The sequence below is a fragment of the Vanellus vanellus genome (genome assembly GCF_965231255.1).
Source record: "Vanellus vanellus genome assembly, contig: HAP1_SCAFFOLD_63, whole genome shotgun sequence".
Taxonomy (NCBI): Eukaryota; Metazoa; Chordata; class Aves; order Charadriiformes; family Charadriidae; genus Vanellus; species Vanellus vanellus.
Window position 1 is genome coordinate 847864 of NW_028127298.1, and position 18425 is coordinate 866288.

Genomic DNA, 18425 nt, shown 5'->3' on the forward strand with positions numbered 1-18425 from the left:
GTACAAGTAGATGGGAAAAAAAAAACAAACTTCCAAAGCTCCCAGCTCTTCATTCTATCCCAGTCTTGCTGCTAAGAAAGACCGGTGCTGGAAGTTGAGGCGATATTGTCACATGTTGATGTGTGCAACCGGGGCTAGTCAGAATAGGCCTTGCAAAAGCCTTTCTTGTCCAGAGGGTGAATTCTTGAGAATTCCATGGGACAGGACGGATATAGAGCTCACTTCTCTCTCTCCCTCTCCTGGCAGGTACTGCACACCAGAAGAAAACTCTGCGGAAGAGGAAGGAGCAGTGAAAGAAACCATCGCAGGGGTAAGCTTGTGTTATTCCCAAGGAAAATAGAGCTCTTTGTGGTCAGAAACTTCAACAAATCTGTGCTTGATTGCTAGCTTAACGTCCGTTTGTCTAACAGAGGCAGCGTGGCACAGAAATCTTAGAAGATGCCTTATTCCGAGGACACCCTACACCTGTTCCGTCCAAAAAGTCAGCCAGCCTTGATGTGGAGGAAAAGAAAGTGCCAAGATTGGGAAAAACAGCGGAACGCTTTCCTCCGCTCACAGAGGTACCGTAGGCGACAGTCTGTGAGACAAAAGAGAAGGTTGTGGCAGAGCTGCAAGGAAGTCCTCTTCTTCTCGGTGGTTCTTAAGGCGCTTTGAAATCTGAAGAACTTGCATTGAACCTGTTAGCGAGTGGCTGTGGTTGTGGCTTCACAGTGCGAGGGTCAGCACTAAAGCTGCTTTGAAGGATTTTGTGTGCTCCCCGCGCTCCTTCAGTTGTGCTGCCCTAAGGGTTTGTGGGCCTTCTGTTAGCGGGACGGCTGCCTCAGTTTCCCCCTTTGCCGTTCCCTTTGAAGTCCCCCACCTTCACGTTCTTTCAGGCTCCTGGCTTAGCTGCCTCGGTACGGAGGATGCCCGCTGGGGTTGGCTTAAACCTGGGTATTGCGAGGGCCGCAGCAGCACCTGGGAAAGGGGGTTGCCAGAGTTGTGTTCCATTTTCAGCTGCTTGAGCGTGTTTGCTAAGTTTACGGGTTTTATCCCCACGTCCTTGGTGAAAAGAAACGGCAGCAAGCCTGGGCTGTGAAGTTCAAAGTTAGGATGCTGAAACCAACCAAGCAAGGCAAAAGCGCTATCGCTCACTGAGGCAGGAAACCGTCGAAGGCAGTTGCTCTGTCACCTGAGCTGAATTTACAGGCCGTGTTTCAGTGGAAAGCTGCCCCCAGGTCAGCGTGCTCCATGCGCTGTTTCACAAGTCCTTCCCCATTGAATTGTTCCTTTCAGGCCATGGAGAGAGAGGTCAGTGCCGCATTTGGCAAAGGTGAGCCAGATGAGATCATGAGCAGTGCCTTCAAACTAAAGGTCACTCGCGAAGACATCCACACGCTCAGGAACCTTTGCTGGCTAAACGATGAGGTAAAACCAGCTGCAGCACAGGGCTAGTCTCACTCAGCCTTTATTGAAAAATACCCCTCCGCCCTGTACAGAAGTCGCGTCAACGTTCTTTGACGACCTCCGCTGCAGAGCCTAGAAATCTCTGTACACTTCTTATTTGAGGTGTTGAAGGGTCGAGCGTTTCGGGAAGTTCCGTTACTTCTTGTATGACGCAGCTTCCAGGAGTTCGTCCGGGTTATTGGCGTGGGTGGCAGGTGTTTTGATCAAACTGCCGATGTAGCCCCGTGTGAAATCCTGGGAACAAAAGCCTCCAGCTGAGGCTGGAGTTCTCTGCGCTGCGTGCTTAAGGGTGGCCAGAACAGAGGTGGTGCTGTATTTTTCGTTGGGGAAGGCAGCGTCTTATTTTGACACCTCACGTTTCCTCTTTTTGGTGCAGGTCGTTAATTTCTACATGAGTCTGGTGATGGAAAGAGGGAAGAAGGAAGGCTATCCAGCAGTCCACGCGTTTAGTACTTTCTTTTATCCAAAACTAACATCTGGGGGCTACGAGTCGGTCAGAAGGTGGACCAAGAGTGTCGATGTCTTTAAGCAGGACATCCTCTTCGTGCCTGTGAACTCGCGAGCACACTGGACACTAGCCGTGAGTCCCACGGGCTTTTCCTTTAGAATTGGACGGGGAGCAAAAACTGGCAAGAGAAGTCATGTAGGTGTTGGGGGGTGTGCGGCACAAGGTTGTGCTTTGCCTAACGGTCACCTTTTAATAACAGGTCATAGATCTGAGGAAGAACACGATCACGTACTTGGACTCGCTTGGGCAGAAAGGGGACAAGATTTGTCAGACTTTGCTGTAAGTAACCGCTCCGTCACTGCTTTTCTGGTGTGAATGAGGAGAGGGGTTTTAGATTTAGTCCCTGTAAGGCGACTGCCAGTTTTCACGTGGCTTGTAGATAACCAAGCAGGAATCTTGGAGTTGCTTGCTGCGACTTGTCTGGCATCGACTGCTTATCTGCTGTCACAGCGTCCCCTGCACCCAGGGTCTGGGGTGCCTGGATTCTGCCACCTTCCCGTGAGAGGCACAGCCAAATACGCCATAGCCCCGTGGCACACGTGTGCCGACTTTGTTAGTTCTTGACCATTAGCTCACAGCCTCTCCCCGTGTTTGTAAGTTTCAGATTGGGATTTTTCCTCAAAATCAGCCTTAAATCAGCTGCAGTGAGGATCCTCTGACATTTTACCGTCCTGCCGTCCGTCTTCCTGTGATCCTTCAGCCGCTTTATTTTGTTGTTGGCCTAAATTACAGAGATGAAAAGGGATTTTTTTTTTTCCTTTTGTTTTAACCAGCCAATACCTGCAAAAAGAAAGCTGGGAAAAAAGACAGCTGGAGCTGGATGTTTCAGAGTGGACTCTTCACAGCATGGAGCCACGTGTACGTGAGCACCCCTTGGGTTTGAAATGGGAACTGTAAGTGCTTCTTTGGGGCCCAGATCCTGGCACGTGACAAAGAAAGGGTTGAGCTGATGTTCCTCGAGGAGTTGATAGTAAAAAGCAGTCCCTAAAGACCGGATTTAAGAAAGGTCACTTAAGAAAGAGGCGGTGCGAACCTTGAGACACCTCGCAGGGGGGAGGGCTGCTGCGCCTTCTGGGCCTGCCAAAAATTTGGATCGTAGTGTCCGAGTCCGGGAGGCAGAGGGGAGGGATGGTGAGCAGTGAACTGGGTCTGTTCCTCGTGGGCGGGAGTGGGTATTGGGGATTAGGCAAGTAGGGTCAGGAGTGTGCGGTGAGCGCAGTGTCGGTGTGGGTAATGTGCGCTGCTTCCAAGTTGCTTTTCTTTTGAGACAGAGGGAAATCCTCCATCTTCTTTGCATTCCTTAGGAGATCCCTCAGCAGCTGAATGGAAGCGACTGCGGCGTCTTTATGTGTAAATACGCAGATTACATCGCCAGAGAGAAACCGTTCAACTTTAGCCAGGTGAGTGAAGGTCATAAACCCCTCCAAGCCCCTCTCGCCCAGGGACAGGAGCCAGGGAGGTTAGGCAGCAGCTCTTCATTGTGTCCGGGGCAGGGGCTGAGGTTTCGTACCCCGTTTCGGTGCGTAGTTGCTGGGATCAGAACTTCCAAGTGGCCTGGGCAGGGCAGAGCTGTGGTTCTCCATCCCCGCCTTTGGGAGCTGCTGCCGGTGAGATTCCTCTTGGGCAAGATACTGCCGCCAGCGGGTTTGGCATATCTGGGCTCGGTATCTTTTGGAGAAATGGCTTCTACCCTTTGACCAGTCAAGACACCGCTTCTTTTTCTTGATTTCGTTTTAGACGGGTCTTTTATTAGCGTGCTTGTAAGCTGTCGCGTGGTCAAGTCAATCTGGTTTTGTCGGGTTGTCGTGTCACCCTCTTAGGAACCGCGTGGGGTGTTGTACCCAAACGGTTGACAGTTCCTAAAGGGAACTTCCTATTAAGGACTCCGCTGGGCGTTTATGCGTGTTTGCCACCTCTTTCTACCGTGACGTCATTATTTAATTTCTCTTTTCTTTCTCTTCTCTTTTCAGACTCACATGCCATACTTCCGGAAGAAGATGGTGTGGGAGATAATCCACCAACAGCTGCTGTGACACGTGGACTCTTAGAGCTCTTCTTTTGATTACGTTTCTTCGACCTTAGTTACTTTTCTTAGGCCTTTAGTTAGTTTTCTTAGACCTTTAGTTACATTTCTTAGACGAATTTTCCTCTTTAGGTTATGAAGTAGAAGTTAAGATGGTTTATTCCCCCCACCTCCCTTATTTTGGAGACAGTAACTCTGGGGTTTTGGTACACAAGTTTTCCTCTTTAGCTTATGAAGGAGAAGTTAAGGTGGTTTGTTCCCCCCACCTCCCTTATTTTGGAGACAGTAACTCTGGGGTTTTGGTACACAAGTTTTCCTCTTCAAATTATGAAGTAGTGGTTAAGACAGTTTATTTCCCCACCTCCACCACCACCACCACCCCCCCCTTATTTTGGAGACAGTAACTCTCTTTGAAATTAGCTAACGCACCTTAAGCAAGAGCCAGAAAGGTGGGTGTGACCTCGTTAAGGGCAGAGTGAAGAAGGAACATCGTCAACTTCCATGGCTGAGCCGCACGCTCGCGCCTCACAGCGCACGCGACCACGTTACAGACAAATGGGAAACATCCGTGGTGGTGGTTACAGTCGTGTTTGCCCAACTTACCTTCCCAAGGACAACGTGCTGAACTACCGTCTCCTCAAAGAGAGTTTTCCTCTGTTTCTGGAATATCTACCGTCTACTTGATTCCTAAAACTGGATTTGTCACGACCACAGAAAGAAAGCGTTTACCATCTCTTGATTTCTCACCAAAGCCCCTGTCCTTTGGGCTGGTTTGGGGTTGGCTTGTTTTGCTGCCTCCAGGGAGTTATCTAATGTGAAAAGAGAAGTATTTATTTCTTTATATAATATAAATATTTATTTTAATAAAAAGAGCCTTAATGGAAGGAAACTCTCCCTGTGTCCTGGTTTGAGGTAAAAGAGAACCAATTTTGTTCAGTAACTTGGCTTCTTAGCTGGGCCTCTTCTACCAACTGAAATTAACTGCCTATTGTGCCGTCAGCGTTCACTCTCTCAGAGCGATAAGAGCAATGTTTACAGCTGATGCCCAGGCATGGGATGCAGAGAGGCTCTTGCTTATACTCATTGCTATAACCCCCACGGCCAACCAGCTTTGTTATTTGCCCCGTTGGAGGGTCGGAAGCGGAAAAGCATAGTGGGGTCCCACCTGCGGGGAGGAGCGACAGGACAGGTGACCCAAAACTGACCAACAGGGTATTCCATCCCATCTGCCTCATGCTCAGTAGAAAAGAGACCAAAGGGATCAAAGGGTTCTTCTACCTGGGGAATGTTTACTTCGCCCTTTGATAATTATGCTGATGTGACCCCATCAGAGCTGGGGCATGGCAACCTTCTGGGCTCTGAGGATAAGGACTGGTACCTTGTTAAGATCGTGATTTTGTTGTTGATGCTCCTGAATGTGGTGCAGGGGTGGTTTCTTGTGAAACATCTGTGCAGGGGGAGCTGGAGGGGACCGTGCGCTGCCGCCACTCAGACCCGCGCAGCCGCTCGGCGATCTGCAGCGGCGCGAACCGCGGCCCCGCCCGGCCCGGCCGCAGCTGCCCCCCCCGGAGCAACGGCACCACCGGCAGCCGCCTCCCCCACGGCACCGGGGCCACCGGCAGCTGCCCCCCCCCGGAGCAACGGCACCACCGGCAGCCGCCTCCCCCACGGCACCGGCGCCACCGGCAGCTGCCCCCCCCGGAGCAACGGCGCCACCGGCAGCCGTCTTCCGCACCGCCACGGCACAGGCGCCTCCGCCGCCGCCTGCACCGGCACCGGCACCCGCACCACCGGCAGCCGCCCCCCCCATCGCAACACCATCGGCCCCTCCGCCGCCCGTCCCGGCACAAGCCGCGCCCCCCCCTGCAGCGGCACAAGCCACGCCGCCGCCTCTCCCGGCACAACCTACTGCAGCCACTACAACCAGTACCAAAACTACTCCAACTCCATCAAAATCGGTACAAGCCGCCCCGGTAACCAGGAGCAGGAAGAGGAGGTCAACTCCTTCCCCTGCCCCTTACCACAAAGACCACCTCAAGTCACATAGCTTGGGGGAGAGTTCTGAACAAGATCCAGGGGAGGGTCCTTCAAGACCACAGAAGGGAAAGAGACCTTTGAAAACAGACAAAGGCCAGAGTCCTTCTAGAACAGATGCTGGAGAGGCCCCTTCTGGGGCAGCCTCACCACAGGAGGACTCAGATGTAGAGGGAGTTGTTCAATCCTTCTCCGTGAAAGATCTGAGAAGTATCAGGAAGGACTTTAGTCATCATGAAGGCGAAACACTTGTCTCCTGGTTGCTCCGATGCTGGGATAGCGGGGCAGATACCCTAGACTGAGATGGCAGAGAAGCTAGGCGATTGGGAAACCTGTCCAAGGATGGAGGGATTGTACCTGAAAGAACTGCCTGTGCGAGAGGTGATTTATAGTGATGGGCAAGCGATAGTAGACCCTGATGAAATGCCATGCAAACGATCTCTGCTCAAAAAGTTTGTACAAAGTGCACCATCAACATATTCCCACCCATTGTCAACAATGGTCTGGGGAGGATCCGATACTGACACACCAACTGTAAATGAAGGGGTTAAGAAGGTACGACAGTATGAAGACAGTCTCTCTGGTCCCTTCTCTGTGGCAGCCATAGAAAAGCTGACTGTGACCACCGAGAAAATGACTGAGAAACTGACTGAGAAAATAGAGCAAATGACCCAGAGATTAGTTGAGCAAACCGATAAACTGTTTGATAAACTAACCAAGGTGGAGGAAAAACTCCATGCTTTCCCTGTACAGACTCATGTTGCAGCTGCTAAGAGGAAACGCCCTCCTACTCAAGAGAAAAACCACCCTCCGACTCAAGACAAATCAAACCCGATGCGAGATATCCTGTGGGTTTGCCTCTGTGAATATGCAGAAGACATGAAGAAGAGGGATGGAGAACCTACCTCAGCCCTACAGGCACAGGTGCTTGAGTTGCAAAATGAAGCCGATAGAAGAAAGGATTCTTACAGGAGGAAGGCTGCTCCGACCTACGGTAGGCGATTCTATGGACCAGGTAGGAACCAATCTGATAATCGTAGGTACTACGGTCAACAGTAGAGGTGCCCTGCCTCCAGCCAGGAGGAGGAGAGGGACAACCGACTTTATTGGACTGTGTGGATTCGATGGCCTGGCACATGAGAGCCACAAAAGTATAAAGCCCTGGTGGACACTGGTGCACAGTGGTGTTGGGTTGTTTTTTGCTGTCTCCAGGGAGTTATCTAATGTGAAAAGAGAAGTATTTATTTCTTTATATAATTTAAATATTTATTTTCATAAAAAGAGCCTTAAGGGAACAAAACTCTACCTGGTAATAAGAGAGGGTGATTTATTCTTTTTTTTATTTAACTGAAAAAAAGTTGGATGTAGCGATGTGGTTTTTTGCTCCCTCACAATCCCCCAGGAAGAGGATTGGAGCCAGGAGGAGCATCGGAGCACAAAAGCCACGAAGCGATGGTCACAATGTGCTGAAGGGGCAATCGGGGAGTTGTTCAGCGGTGAGATGAGCAAGCAGCATCCCGAAAATCTGCCCCTGGAGAGGGGTTAGTGGTGTACGGACACTCTCTGTGTTCTGTAAACCCCCTGTGGGGAGCCCCTGCTGCCCCCTTGGCAGCGCCCGGGTGGCTGTGACTGCTGAAAGCTGGTTTGGTGCGTTGAGGTGTTAGGTGGGGTGGCAGCAGCCCCTGCCCACCCCGGGAGGGGGGACACCACCTCTCCGGTGGCACTGGATGGGTGGGAGGGAGGGAGGGAGCAGAGCTGTGGGAGCCATGGAGAAAGGCGTGGGGGTGTCCCTCATCGTGGCAGCCCCCAGCAGCCCTACCCCGCCACATGGCCACCCCAAGGGACACCCAAGCCCCATCTTGGTCTTCTCCCCGTTGGGTGACGCCCTTCCACCCACCCCGGAGGTGCGCTCCTCTCCTGCGGGGGGGACGCCCAGCGCTCGCCTGGCTAGAGAAGCACCCGGGGGGGGGGGATGGGGGTGGGTGACTGGGGGCATCTGAGCTTCCCAGTTACACGGGCGTAATTAGTGCACCATTAATAACCATTAGTAACCACTTTGGCTCTGCTAACCAACTGCGACGAGGCCCCCACCCCGCTTTAGCACAGGCTTCCTGATGCCAACACCTCCCCGAGCCACTGGGTAAAGCTGCGCCTGGCAAAAAACCACCACCACCCCAAAAAAACCCCACAGCACAGCCCCCACTCCCCACCCACCCCTTCTCCCCCCATCACAGCCATGGGGCAAACTCCCACCACCACCACCCCCCAATCTCAGCTCGGCCATGACCCCCCCGAGACACTGGAAAGAGAGCAACGGAGAGCGAGCTCAGGCTCGTGTGAGCTGCAGAGATTTCTCTTTTTCTTGTGATGATGTTGTCGTTGGGTGGGGTTTGGTTGTTTTTTTTTCACGGAACACTTTGCAGTAGAGGACAAAAATATGGTGTCACAGCCCCTGGGGCCACACTGGCACCGCCACCTCACCCCCCCCCCCCTTCGCTCCCGTCCCTCGTCCCTCCTCTTCCCAGCGGCTTTCACCACTTTCCTTGCTTGGTTTTGTTTTCTGTTTGGTTTTTTTTTTTTTTTTTTTCTTACAACCTGTTTTTATATTTGAGTTGGGGTTCTTTTTCCCTTTTTTTTCCGCCTTTCTTCCCCCCCTTTTTTCTCTTTCTCTTTTTTTTTTTCTTTTCTCTTTTTTTCTTTTGCTTTTTTTTCTTTTTCCCCTTTTTCTTTCCACCACTTTTTTCCCCTTTTTTTTTCTCCTTTTTAACATTTCTCAAGCTTTCTCCAAAGGAACAGCCCCTGGCTCTCAGCTAGCCAAAGGAGACTACGGAAGAGCATTGGCACCCGTGGGAGTGGTTTCCTTCTCCTGCTTCACACTCGGTCGAGATCGTTTTTTCCAACTCGTCTTTTTTTTTTTAACAAATTAAACAAAAAAAAAAGCTCCAAGTATCAGTTTTACAAGGCACACAAAATCTCTAGAAGGGAAACACAAACGCAAGGTGCTGAGGTATGAAAACCTGAGGTGTTTTTTTCTGTGTGGATGTGTGTGTGTCATCTGGGGTTGGGGGTTGTGTGTGCTTTATTTTTGAAATTTAAAAAAAATAATAATTTTGCTAGGTTTTTTGTTGGGTTTTTTTTTTTTTTTTTTTTTCCCCAGCCCTGGGCTGACAACCTCTTGGAAATCCGGTGTTTCCCCCGTCGTGGTTTGGCCTCAGCCGGCAACAAAGAACCACGCGGCCGCTCGCTCCACTCCCGCAGCCGGGGGCAAAATCGGAAGAAAAAGGCAAAAAACTCGCGGGTTGAGATAAAGGCAGTTTAAGAGAAGAGCAACGGGAAGGGCAAACAATCCCAATAACAGCGGTAAAGGAATAGACGGACGCGATGACAGCGCCTCCGCGCACCGACCGGCCCCGCACCGCCGCAGCCCGCTCCCAGCCGCGACTTCCCGCCCCCTCCCCCGGCGAGCTCCCCCCAGCCCCGGGCATGGCTCACAGGGGATGGGATACCTGTGTCCCTGCCGGCTCCTCGGGGAAATTAACCCCATCCCTGCCGGAACCAGGACACCCCCCGCCCCTCTTTCCCCCCTTCTCTCCTGCAACCCGCATCTTTCAGCCGCGTCGGGGCGGTGATGGAGAGCGAAGGGACAGAGGGACAGCCGGGACAGGGGGACGCAGCAGATGCCAACCCCAGTTTGGGACTCAGGGAAGCAAAGAGGAAAGGGCGCGTGAAAGAGAAATGCCTCTTTGAGGAGACGGGATCCCTTCTCTTGGCTCATACAGGCACTGCTCTTCTCAAAGCCCTTAAGAAATCGCTTTTTAACGCTCCTTTAATTATTATGGGGGGTTTCACCCCCTGCTGGCAATCCTACATCCCTGCTCTACTGGGCATTAGAGAACCACTGGACTAGTTCCTGTCCTTTAACCTCGAGAAAAGCCGGCTTTGGCTAAAAACCAAACATCCTCCTCCCGCCCCCACCCCCTCTGAAAAAAAAAAAAAAAATTAAAATCCTTACAAAACTGAAAAATCCTCCGGCTCCTCCGGCTGTGCCTGAGGTGAAAAACAGGTGGCTTTTAGTAAATTAAAAATAATAAAAAAAGAAAAATACTAAAAACTCTCTCTCTCTCTGCCTCTGTTAGTCCAACTAAAGGGATAGCGTCGGGAGGCGAGGGAGGAGGAAGGGGGAGGCTGTGGGATGGAGAGAGCCCTCCCCGTACCCCTCGGCTGTGCATCCTCACAGCGCCGCGGGGAATGGGGGGCTGTGTGTTTGGGGGGGTCTTTGGTTTGCTCCCCTGACCTGCTGGGGGTGGGGGAGGGGTACTGGGGAGGGGGGGAGGGAGATGTCCGGCGGCAGGGTTACATTCATCGGGCGGTGCTGGGCAGCACGGCGGGAGCCTCCCTTGCTGTGCTGCGAGGCCGGGGCTCCCGGAGCGTGTTTCTGCTCCTGCTGCTTCACCTGCTGGAGCATTTCCCTCATCTTGCGCTGTGCAGTCTTGGGGAGGAGAGGGGAAAAGCAAGAGGTGGGGGTCAGGGCACCGCTTCTCCCCCCACCACCAACTCCCGAGCCCCCACCGAGCATCTCGCTGCTCCCAACTTGTCACTCTGAACAAGCTGTAATTAATTTCCGGTTGTTTGTTTTGTTTTTTTTTTTTTTTTAACTTGTGCTTCACTCCTCGAGAGAGCCTGAATTTTTGGGGGGGTCGCCATCCCGCCGAAGTGGACAGGAGACAAGGTTATGGAAGATGCACCCAGGTGGGATGCGCATGGATTTGCCCGCACCGGGGAGTCCATTCACACCCTGGGTGCTGCTCTGCACAGCATCCAAAACACCCATTTTTAGCTCAATCGAGCCAATCTTCAATTTCAGTTCTCGCACAGCCAGGGGGAGCTACCAAAACGCCTTCAGTGCATCTTGGGGGCACAGGGACCTCCCAAAAGAAGAGTGGCAGGACGCTCGGGTGCTGCTGGGCTCAGCAAGCCCTGTGCCTTTCCTCGGTGGATGAAAGCGGCCAGGGAGGATCGGGTAAAGCCGCGGCCAAACTGTACCTGACTGGCAAAGAAATGCCCAATGACTTTAACGATGACCTCCTCGTTCTTGTCCGGGGTTTGGTCTCGTGGCACAAGGACTTCCGCGCTGGTTAAGTTTTACAGTTTGTTCACCTGGAGCGAACCACAAGAGGCTTCTGTTGTGGCAGAGCCAAAATCCTCCACTGCCACAGTCACGACGGCACCAGGCACCCTGTGTGTCTCCCCCTTCCTTGGGACCAACGAGAACCACCACCAGGACATGGGGGCTGAGGGTCAAGACATCGCTGAGACCACTGAGCACCCGGGATTTGTCCCCCTGGGGTGGGCAGGGGTGATATCTGATGCCCAACTTTGCATCCCCCGGGCACCACCCCCCACCGTTTTGCCACCTTTGCCTGTCACGTGGCCGGCGGCGAAGGAAGGCACCTTGATGTGGACTTCAAGCTTCACTTCTTCTTTCAGGTTAAAGAAGTTATCCTCTTTCAGCTTCCCAAATATTCACCCCTGGGCCTGGGGAGGAGACGGACAGGAAGGAAAACCATCAGGCAGCGCCCGCTGTGCCCCTCCATCCCCAAAGGTGATGATGTCCCCACGTCCAGCAGCATCAAAACCACGGTACCCAGCAAAGAGCTCCCCTGGCGCTGAGGGAGGCCAAGCCAGGCTGGCAGCACTGTGGTGACCACAGGGATGCTCTCGACTTGGCCCTTACTGTCCCCCCCACCCACAGCCCCCACCCAGCGCACCTTGAACTGAGCCTTGGGCGGCCCCGTGATGATGACCATCCGCTCACTGGCCTTGGGACCTTCTGACGGGGCGATCTGGGGAGGGATGGGGGAGAGGGAGCATGAGCGCGGCCTCCACTTCAGCAAGACCTTCCCTCGGTGGGATGTCCCCCCCCAGCGCAGGGCAACTCCCCCATACAGGAGCATCCCCTCCCACCAGAGCTGGGCTGATAACCGGGGTGCTGCAGGCCTGGCCTTCTACTAATGACAGGCTGGAGAGGTGGGCACATGCCAACCTCATGAAGTTCAACCAGGCCCAGTGCAAGGTCCTGCACCTGGGTCGGGGCAATCCAAGCACAAATCCAGGCTGGGCGGAGAATGGATGGAGAGCAGCCCTGAGGAGAAGGACCTGGGGGTGCTGACTGATGAGAAGCTCAACATGAGATGGCAATGCGTGATCACAGCCCAGAAAACCACACATATCCCAGCCTGCATCAGAAGTGTGGCCAGCAGGGTGAAGGATGGGGTTCTGTCATTCTGCTTTGCTCTGGTGATACACCACCTGGAGTACTGCATCCAGCTCTGGAGCCCCCAACATAGGAAAGACATGGACCTGCTGGAGTGGGGCCAGAGGAGGCCATGGAGATGCTGTGAGGGCTGGAGCCCCTCTGCTGGGAGGACAGGCTGAGCGTTGGGGTTGTTCAGCCTGGAGCAGGCGCCGGCCAGGGGGGCTCCGTACAGACCCGAGAGGTACGCCCAGGAGCTCTATGGTGGGAGAGAAAATGAGAGTCAGTGATGGCCCCAGCATGCCAGACCTTTCCCAGCCACCGCCAGCCCGACGCAGAGCAGCGTGCCACCACTGTGAGCCCGGCAGGGACACGGGGACAACCCTTCAAGCCCTGAAACCCTGGGGTGATGTGCAGCCCCATCCCAGCGCGATGGGGCTGGGAGGCGGATGGGGGGTCCCAGTTACTCCCAGTCCCTCCCCACTGCCACGTTTCCACCCATGTCTTGCCTTTGTAGGGGAAATCCAGGACACAACTCTCTCCCGCTCTGCGTTCCAGCAAGTGCAACCAGATGCTACCTGCAAACCACCATTTCTCACATGGAGAAGGAGCAGACCCAGCTCCCCTGCCCATGCTGGACGACGCTCTCGCTCCCAGCCCTCTAGTTAAACCCGCTGTGCCGAGGTTGTGCTCCCTCTCACATTGAGCCCATGCTCCCCGTGTCCACCCTCTGCTTCTGGCCACGGGCTGCTCCATGGCTCCTACACCAACATGTCCTCTCCTGCCCAGCCACTCCTCAACGCCAGCGTGGACACTGCACCTCCTCACTTCCCTCCCTTCACCAGGAGCCTCATTCCTTCTCCTCCATCCTTGCCAGGTCTCTACAGCTCCACAGTTGAAGCTAATGCCACCGGCCCCAGGTCCTGCTGAGGATGCAGTCAGAAATGACCACTCCACGGTGTGAAACGTAAAGTACTTGGGTGGAAGGAGCAGAGGCCTCACCAGGGTGGCTTCAAAAAGGTCCCACAAAGCTTTGGGGTGAAGGACGTCCCACCAAAGGCTGCCCTTTGGGACACCTGCCCAGCTCTTCTCCAGCACACCAACAAACGCTCAACCAGACGGTTCCCCAAGGCCGCGCTTGCTCGGGCCGTCGCTGCAGGCAGAGCATCCCCCTGCACAGCCAGACCAACCGACCCTTCTCAGTGCCCTCCGGGGCCACCGCGCACATCACACTCACACGCCCCTCCGCACCACCAGCCTGGCACTCACCCTTCTCCTCCGACCGCTCTGCTGCTGGCGTTGCCAGGAGAAGAAAACAGCACAAGTAAATGAACCTGCACGAAACTAGAAGTTAAAGAGGACCAGCCAGTAAGGATAAAACAATATCCCGTATCTTATGAGGGGAGGAAAGGTCTAAAACCAGTAATTGATTCATTGTTGAAGGATGGATTGTTGGAACCCTGGATGTCACCTTACAATAGTCCAATTCTACCGGTCAAGAAGGCTGAGGGGAGATAGAGATTAGTCGCAGACCTACGAGAAGTCAATAAACGAGTACAGACTCAGCAGCCTGTGGTTTCGAACCCATATACCCTCCTGAGTAAAATATCGCATAATCATAAATGGTTTAGTGTAATAGACCTTAAAGATGCCTTTTGGGCCTGTCCATTAGCAGAGGAGAGTAGAAACTTATTTGCCTTTGAATGGGAAGATCCGGACACCGGGAGGAAGCAGCAACTCTGCTGGACCTCCCTGCCTCAAGGGTTCACAGAATCCCCAAATCTATTTGGACAGATGCTAGAGAAAATTTTAGGGGAGTTCCAGGCAGAACCCCCAGTAAGAATCTTGCAATATGGAAATGATCTGTTGGTATCGGGAGAGAAAGAGCAGAAAGTCAGAAAGAGACATCGATACGTTTGCTGAATTTTTTAGGAGAACAAGGATTAAGAGTGTCAAAGGCAAAACTGCAGTTTGTACAAAAGGAAGTAAGGTATTTAGAGCATTTAATTAGTGGAGGAAAAAGAGAAATCAATCCAGAACGAATTTCTGGGATTACAGCTTTAAGTGTCCCAAGAACAAAAAGAGAAATAAGGAAGATTTTAGGGTTACTAGGGTACTGTAGACTATGGGTTGAGGGATACACTCAATTAGTAAAATTTCTGTATGACAAACTAGTAAAAGAAGGTCCACTACAGTGGACAGAAGACAAACAGGAGCCATTACAAAAACTGAAGCAGAAGCTAATAAAAACCCTGGTTTTAGCCCTCCCCTCCCTAGAAAAAAAAAAAAAGAAACCAAAATCATTTCACCTTCTTGTAAACGTGGCAGAAGGGATAGCGCATGGAGTCCTAATGGAGGGACGGGGCGGAAAAAGGAAACCAGTGGCATACCTATCCAAATTAATGGACCCAGTACGTGGGGGTGGCCCACATGCATGCAGGCAGTGGCGGGGACCGAGGCAGTCCCAGGCGACCGAGCTACCAGCACCTGAAACACCCCATCTCTTCAGCGATGGAGCAAACCTTCTTCTGTGGGTACTCTGCTATTCCAGCACCACGTTTGGCAGGTGGTCAAGGAGGAATGATGAGAGTGGCCACACTGCACAGACAACTGGAGGAATGGTTGGGGTCCGTGTGGGCAGAGGCATCTAGCAGGGCCAGCAGTGCCCAGGAAGCCGCATCAGTAATGCCATGGCGGTCCCAGGCGACCGAGCTACCAGCACCTGAAACACCAAATCTCTTCAGTGATGGAGCAAACCTGGGAGGAGAGGGAGGAAGTGACCTGGGGTGGGTCCCTTGTTTGGGAGGAGAGACAAGGGAGGAGAAAGGGAGGAGTCAAGGAAGATGAGGGGGATGTTCAAGCAGGGAAAATGGAGACAAGGGGGGATCAATCCCCCGTTAACTACCCCTGAAATCCAGCTCTTCCTTCTGGGACTGAGAGCCCTGTTGGCTTCTCACTCTTTGCTGTGGTCAGCAATTTCTCTTGTCACGCTCAGGAGTTTCACACCGTCTGTTCGATTAGCTACGGCTTACACTGGGCCCTAATCTCCAGCTGAGTGCCTTAATGCATAGCCCCAAAGTTGTCTGCAGGTCACATCACTGTTTCCTATCCTCCATGTGCCAGTCTTCTCCGTCCCATGGTGGCTCTGAGCACCCTCCTCTCTGACCAGGCACCGTTTCAGCCCTTGGGAGTCACTCTCCCTTCGTGCCCTGCTGTCTGCCTGCAGCCTCATTGGCAGGCGCCGGGCATGCAAGTCCTTGCCTTGCACCGGAGACTGAATTGGACTCAAGCACACTCAGCTGTGAAAATCAGGAACTTTATTTCTACAACCGAGTCAACATCAGCCCTTCTGCGCTCAGAGGAGCACGGGCAGGACAGAGCAGGCCTTGGCACTGAGGCTGCCTTTGGCTCAGCAGGCATTGCCCCGGAAGGAAATGGTCGTGGAACAGCGCAGCCTGCTCTGGAGCCTGTTTGTCATGCTGCTCGAGTCTTTTTCCCCCACAGGACCTGCAGCAGCTCCTGCAGCAGCTTAAAAAATTCCACCAGCTTCTGGCGTGGAAATGGACATGGTGCAAACCCGCCCGACTGTGTGGGTATTGGCCTTGGCCTCTGATAGGGGGTTGAAGTAAAGACTGGCTGTGGTGTTGTAGTAGCCGATGGTGCTGGGCGCAGTCCCATCTGGACCAGGATCCAGTCATAGAAGTGCTGGGTGGAGGTGTAGACTCCGGGCCGTTTGGCTCTGGCACAGCCTCTCCCCCAGCTGGTCACCCCAACAAGCCAGAAGTAGTCCGCGTTGTTGTCTTTGCACACCAGAGGACCACCGCTGTCACCCTGCAGGGGAGGAGAGAGGGTTGAGGTGGTGGTGGGTGGCCGCTGTCAGCGCTCTGGCCGGCTCCTTCTCTCTCCCAGCACCTGCCAGAGCTCTGCTCACTGCACACAACGGCGCTGCTCCGGCGCTGGAGCCTACAGAGCCTCATCTGGGAGAGGGTGGAGGGCCTGTAAGGTCGGGCGCTCTCTCATCTCTGCACAGTGCTCCCGGCTGTGTGGAAGGGGGATGCTTTGGGATCTGGACCTATGGGCTGCCGGGAGCACAGGATGGGCTTTCTGGGCAGCGTCCCCGGGCTCTGGGACAAGGCGGGCACTGGGCAAGGACCTGCAGCTGGGGAAGGGGAGGTGAGCACCAGCAGCGGTGGAGACCCAGCGGTGGCAGGGTGACTTGCCAGGCCAAGCACGTGCCGGGCGATGTTTGGGCATTGCGAGAGGGCTGCCGGTGCTGCCGGGGCTTGACTTGCAGCACGTCCTACCTGGCAGGTGTCGATGCCACCCTGCGGATAGCCAGCACACAGGTTGTGGCTGTGGATGGCCCCTCTGTACCACCCGCTGCTGTTGCAGAGGTTGACATCAATGAGCTGGACCTTGGCCTCCTGCAGGACATCCGTTGACCCTGCAGCTGTGAGCACAGAAAGCAATGAAGCCCCAGCAGCTCCCCCCCTGCCTGGGTGAACCCCTTCCCTAGGGCTTGGCTTTGCGTCCTGAAGGCACTGTGCCCGTGTTTCCCCTCTGTCTGGCTTTGGGCGGTGGGTCAGCCCATTCTCCCCGGAGGCATACGTCCCCACAGCCTGACTGCGGCTTTCGCCTCCGCTCTCGGGAAGCCCAACCCCTCTCCCCAGTGTGCCGAGCTTGCACTCAGGACACCAGCACTTTTGGGGAACTCACATCTTGCAGTGGTGGCGCCCCAACCGCTGACGTAGCAGGTGTGCAGCTCTGACACTCTCAGTGAGGTGTCGGGCACACAGGCAAGCTGGGTGTAGGAGTTGCACTGGACCGGCTGGTCCAGCTCCAGCAGGGCGATGTCGTTCCTCTGCGTGATATTCCTGTAGTGCTCGTGAACCAGCAGCCGCTTAATATGGCGCACTTGGGCCTCGGGGCCCAGCCTAGTCAACTGGGTGGCCCCGATCACCACGCGCCACATGCTGATGTTCCTGGAAGGCAGATGGAGAGGGGGGTCAGAGGGAGCGGAGCCACGTGCTGCAGCAGCCCCGCCGTTCCCTGCCTTCTGCTTCCCAGGGCAGAGAGGAGAGCAGTGCCACGCAGTCTGCCACCGCCCTGGCATGCCTTAGGCACGAGCCATGTGGCGCTGGAGGCTGCTAGGAAGCAGTGGCCCGAGCCCAGCCTTCTCCTGAGCACTCTCTGGGCTGGGCTCGGCAGTGCCCAGGCACTGGGCGTACTGGCAGGAATGGGGATGGGAGTAGCAGGCGGTGCTGCGCGCAGGGCACCCGCGAGGGTGGTGGGGACAGCCCCCTTCCCTGGCCCTCCTTACCTGGCCTCGATGAAGCAGTGTGCCGCCGTGAGGACCCACTGTGGGCTGATGAGGGACCCTCCGCAGATGTGCCCCGTGCCTGCTTCCCAGGGGTCCTGGATGCTGACGATCCAGGGCCAGGCTCCTGGACGGGCATCGGTGCCACCCACCACGCGCGACATGCCGTACTGGTAAGCCATGGGCCGGAGCCCGCAGGTCCCTCTGTAACCAGAAACTCATGACTGTCCTGCTCCACGCGTGCTGCGGTTCAGGCTGAAGGTCAGCCCTCTTCCCTCCCCACAAGGCGCTGCACGGACAGCAGGGCCAGGGAACCCCCTGGGGCGGGCGTGCGTGCGCCCCTGTTTCTGCCTGAGCCCCGCAGAGGAGCTGTGCCAGCAGCCGGGGTGCTGGCCAGGATCTGAGGCTCCCAGGCGGGGTTGGGGAAGCTGTGGCCACGGGGGACAAGCGGGCTCCCTCCAGTGAACCCCATCAGGGTTGCCCAAGCTCCCCCCCAGAGCCTGGGGCCACTTACCCACAGCTGTCCCACGCGCCTTGCACAGGCCAGCACAGGGCCAGCAGGACGACGACGAGGAGCAGTTTCATTGCTGCCAGTGGCGGCACGTGGCACCTGCAAGAAGCGAACCGAGGGCCTGTCGCCACCAGTGCCGCAGCCGACGTAATGCCCGCAGTGCTTACGCTGCCCACGGTGCTCTTGTTCCCGGGGCTGATGTCACAGAGTCGCTGGTTCCGGGCACCGGGCCCGGTGGCCTCTTGGCAGAAAGGGGGGGCACCATGGGGGGTTCCCGGCAGGAGGGGAGGCAGAAGCCGGCATGGGACACCCCCGACAGACCCCCGCTGAACG

The 18425-nt window shown here is 54.9% G+C and overlaps 1 protein-coding gene across 1 annotated transcript in view; it reads right to left on the reverse strand.

The window, feature by feature from the left end:
• The window catches only part of LOC309685363 (electroneutral sodium bicarbonate exchanger 1-like), a gene marked incomplete at both ends in the record, with an annotated part of 80676 nt that extends 62913 nt beyond the window's left edge, over window positions 1-17763 (reverse strand). The window contains 4 exons of the mRNA XM_082501139.1: window positions 15898-16095; window positions 16569-16714; window positions 16981-17246; window positions 17585-17763. Of these exons, the coding sequence (XP_082357265.1) occupies window positions 15898-16095; window positions 16569-16714; window positions 16981-17246; window positions 17585-17763 (789 nt within the window). The remainder of the gene's footprint in view (window positions 1-15897; window positions 16096-16568; window positions 16715-16980; window positions 17247-17584) is intronic.
• Window positions 17764-18425: the final 662 nt, after the last annotated feature.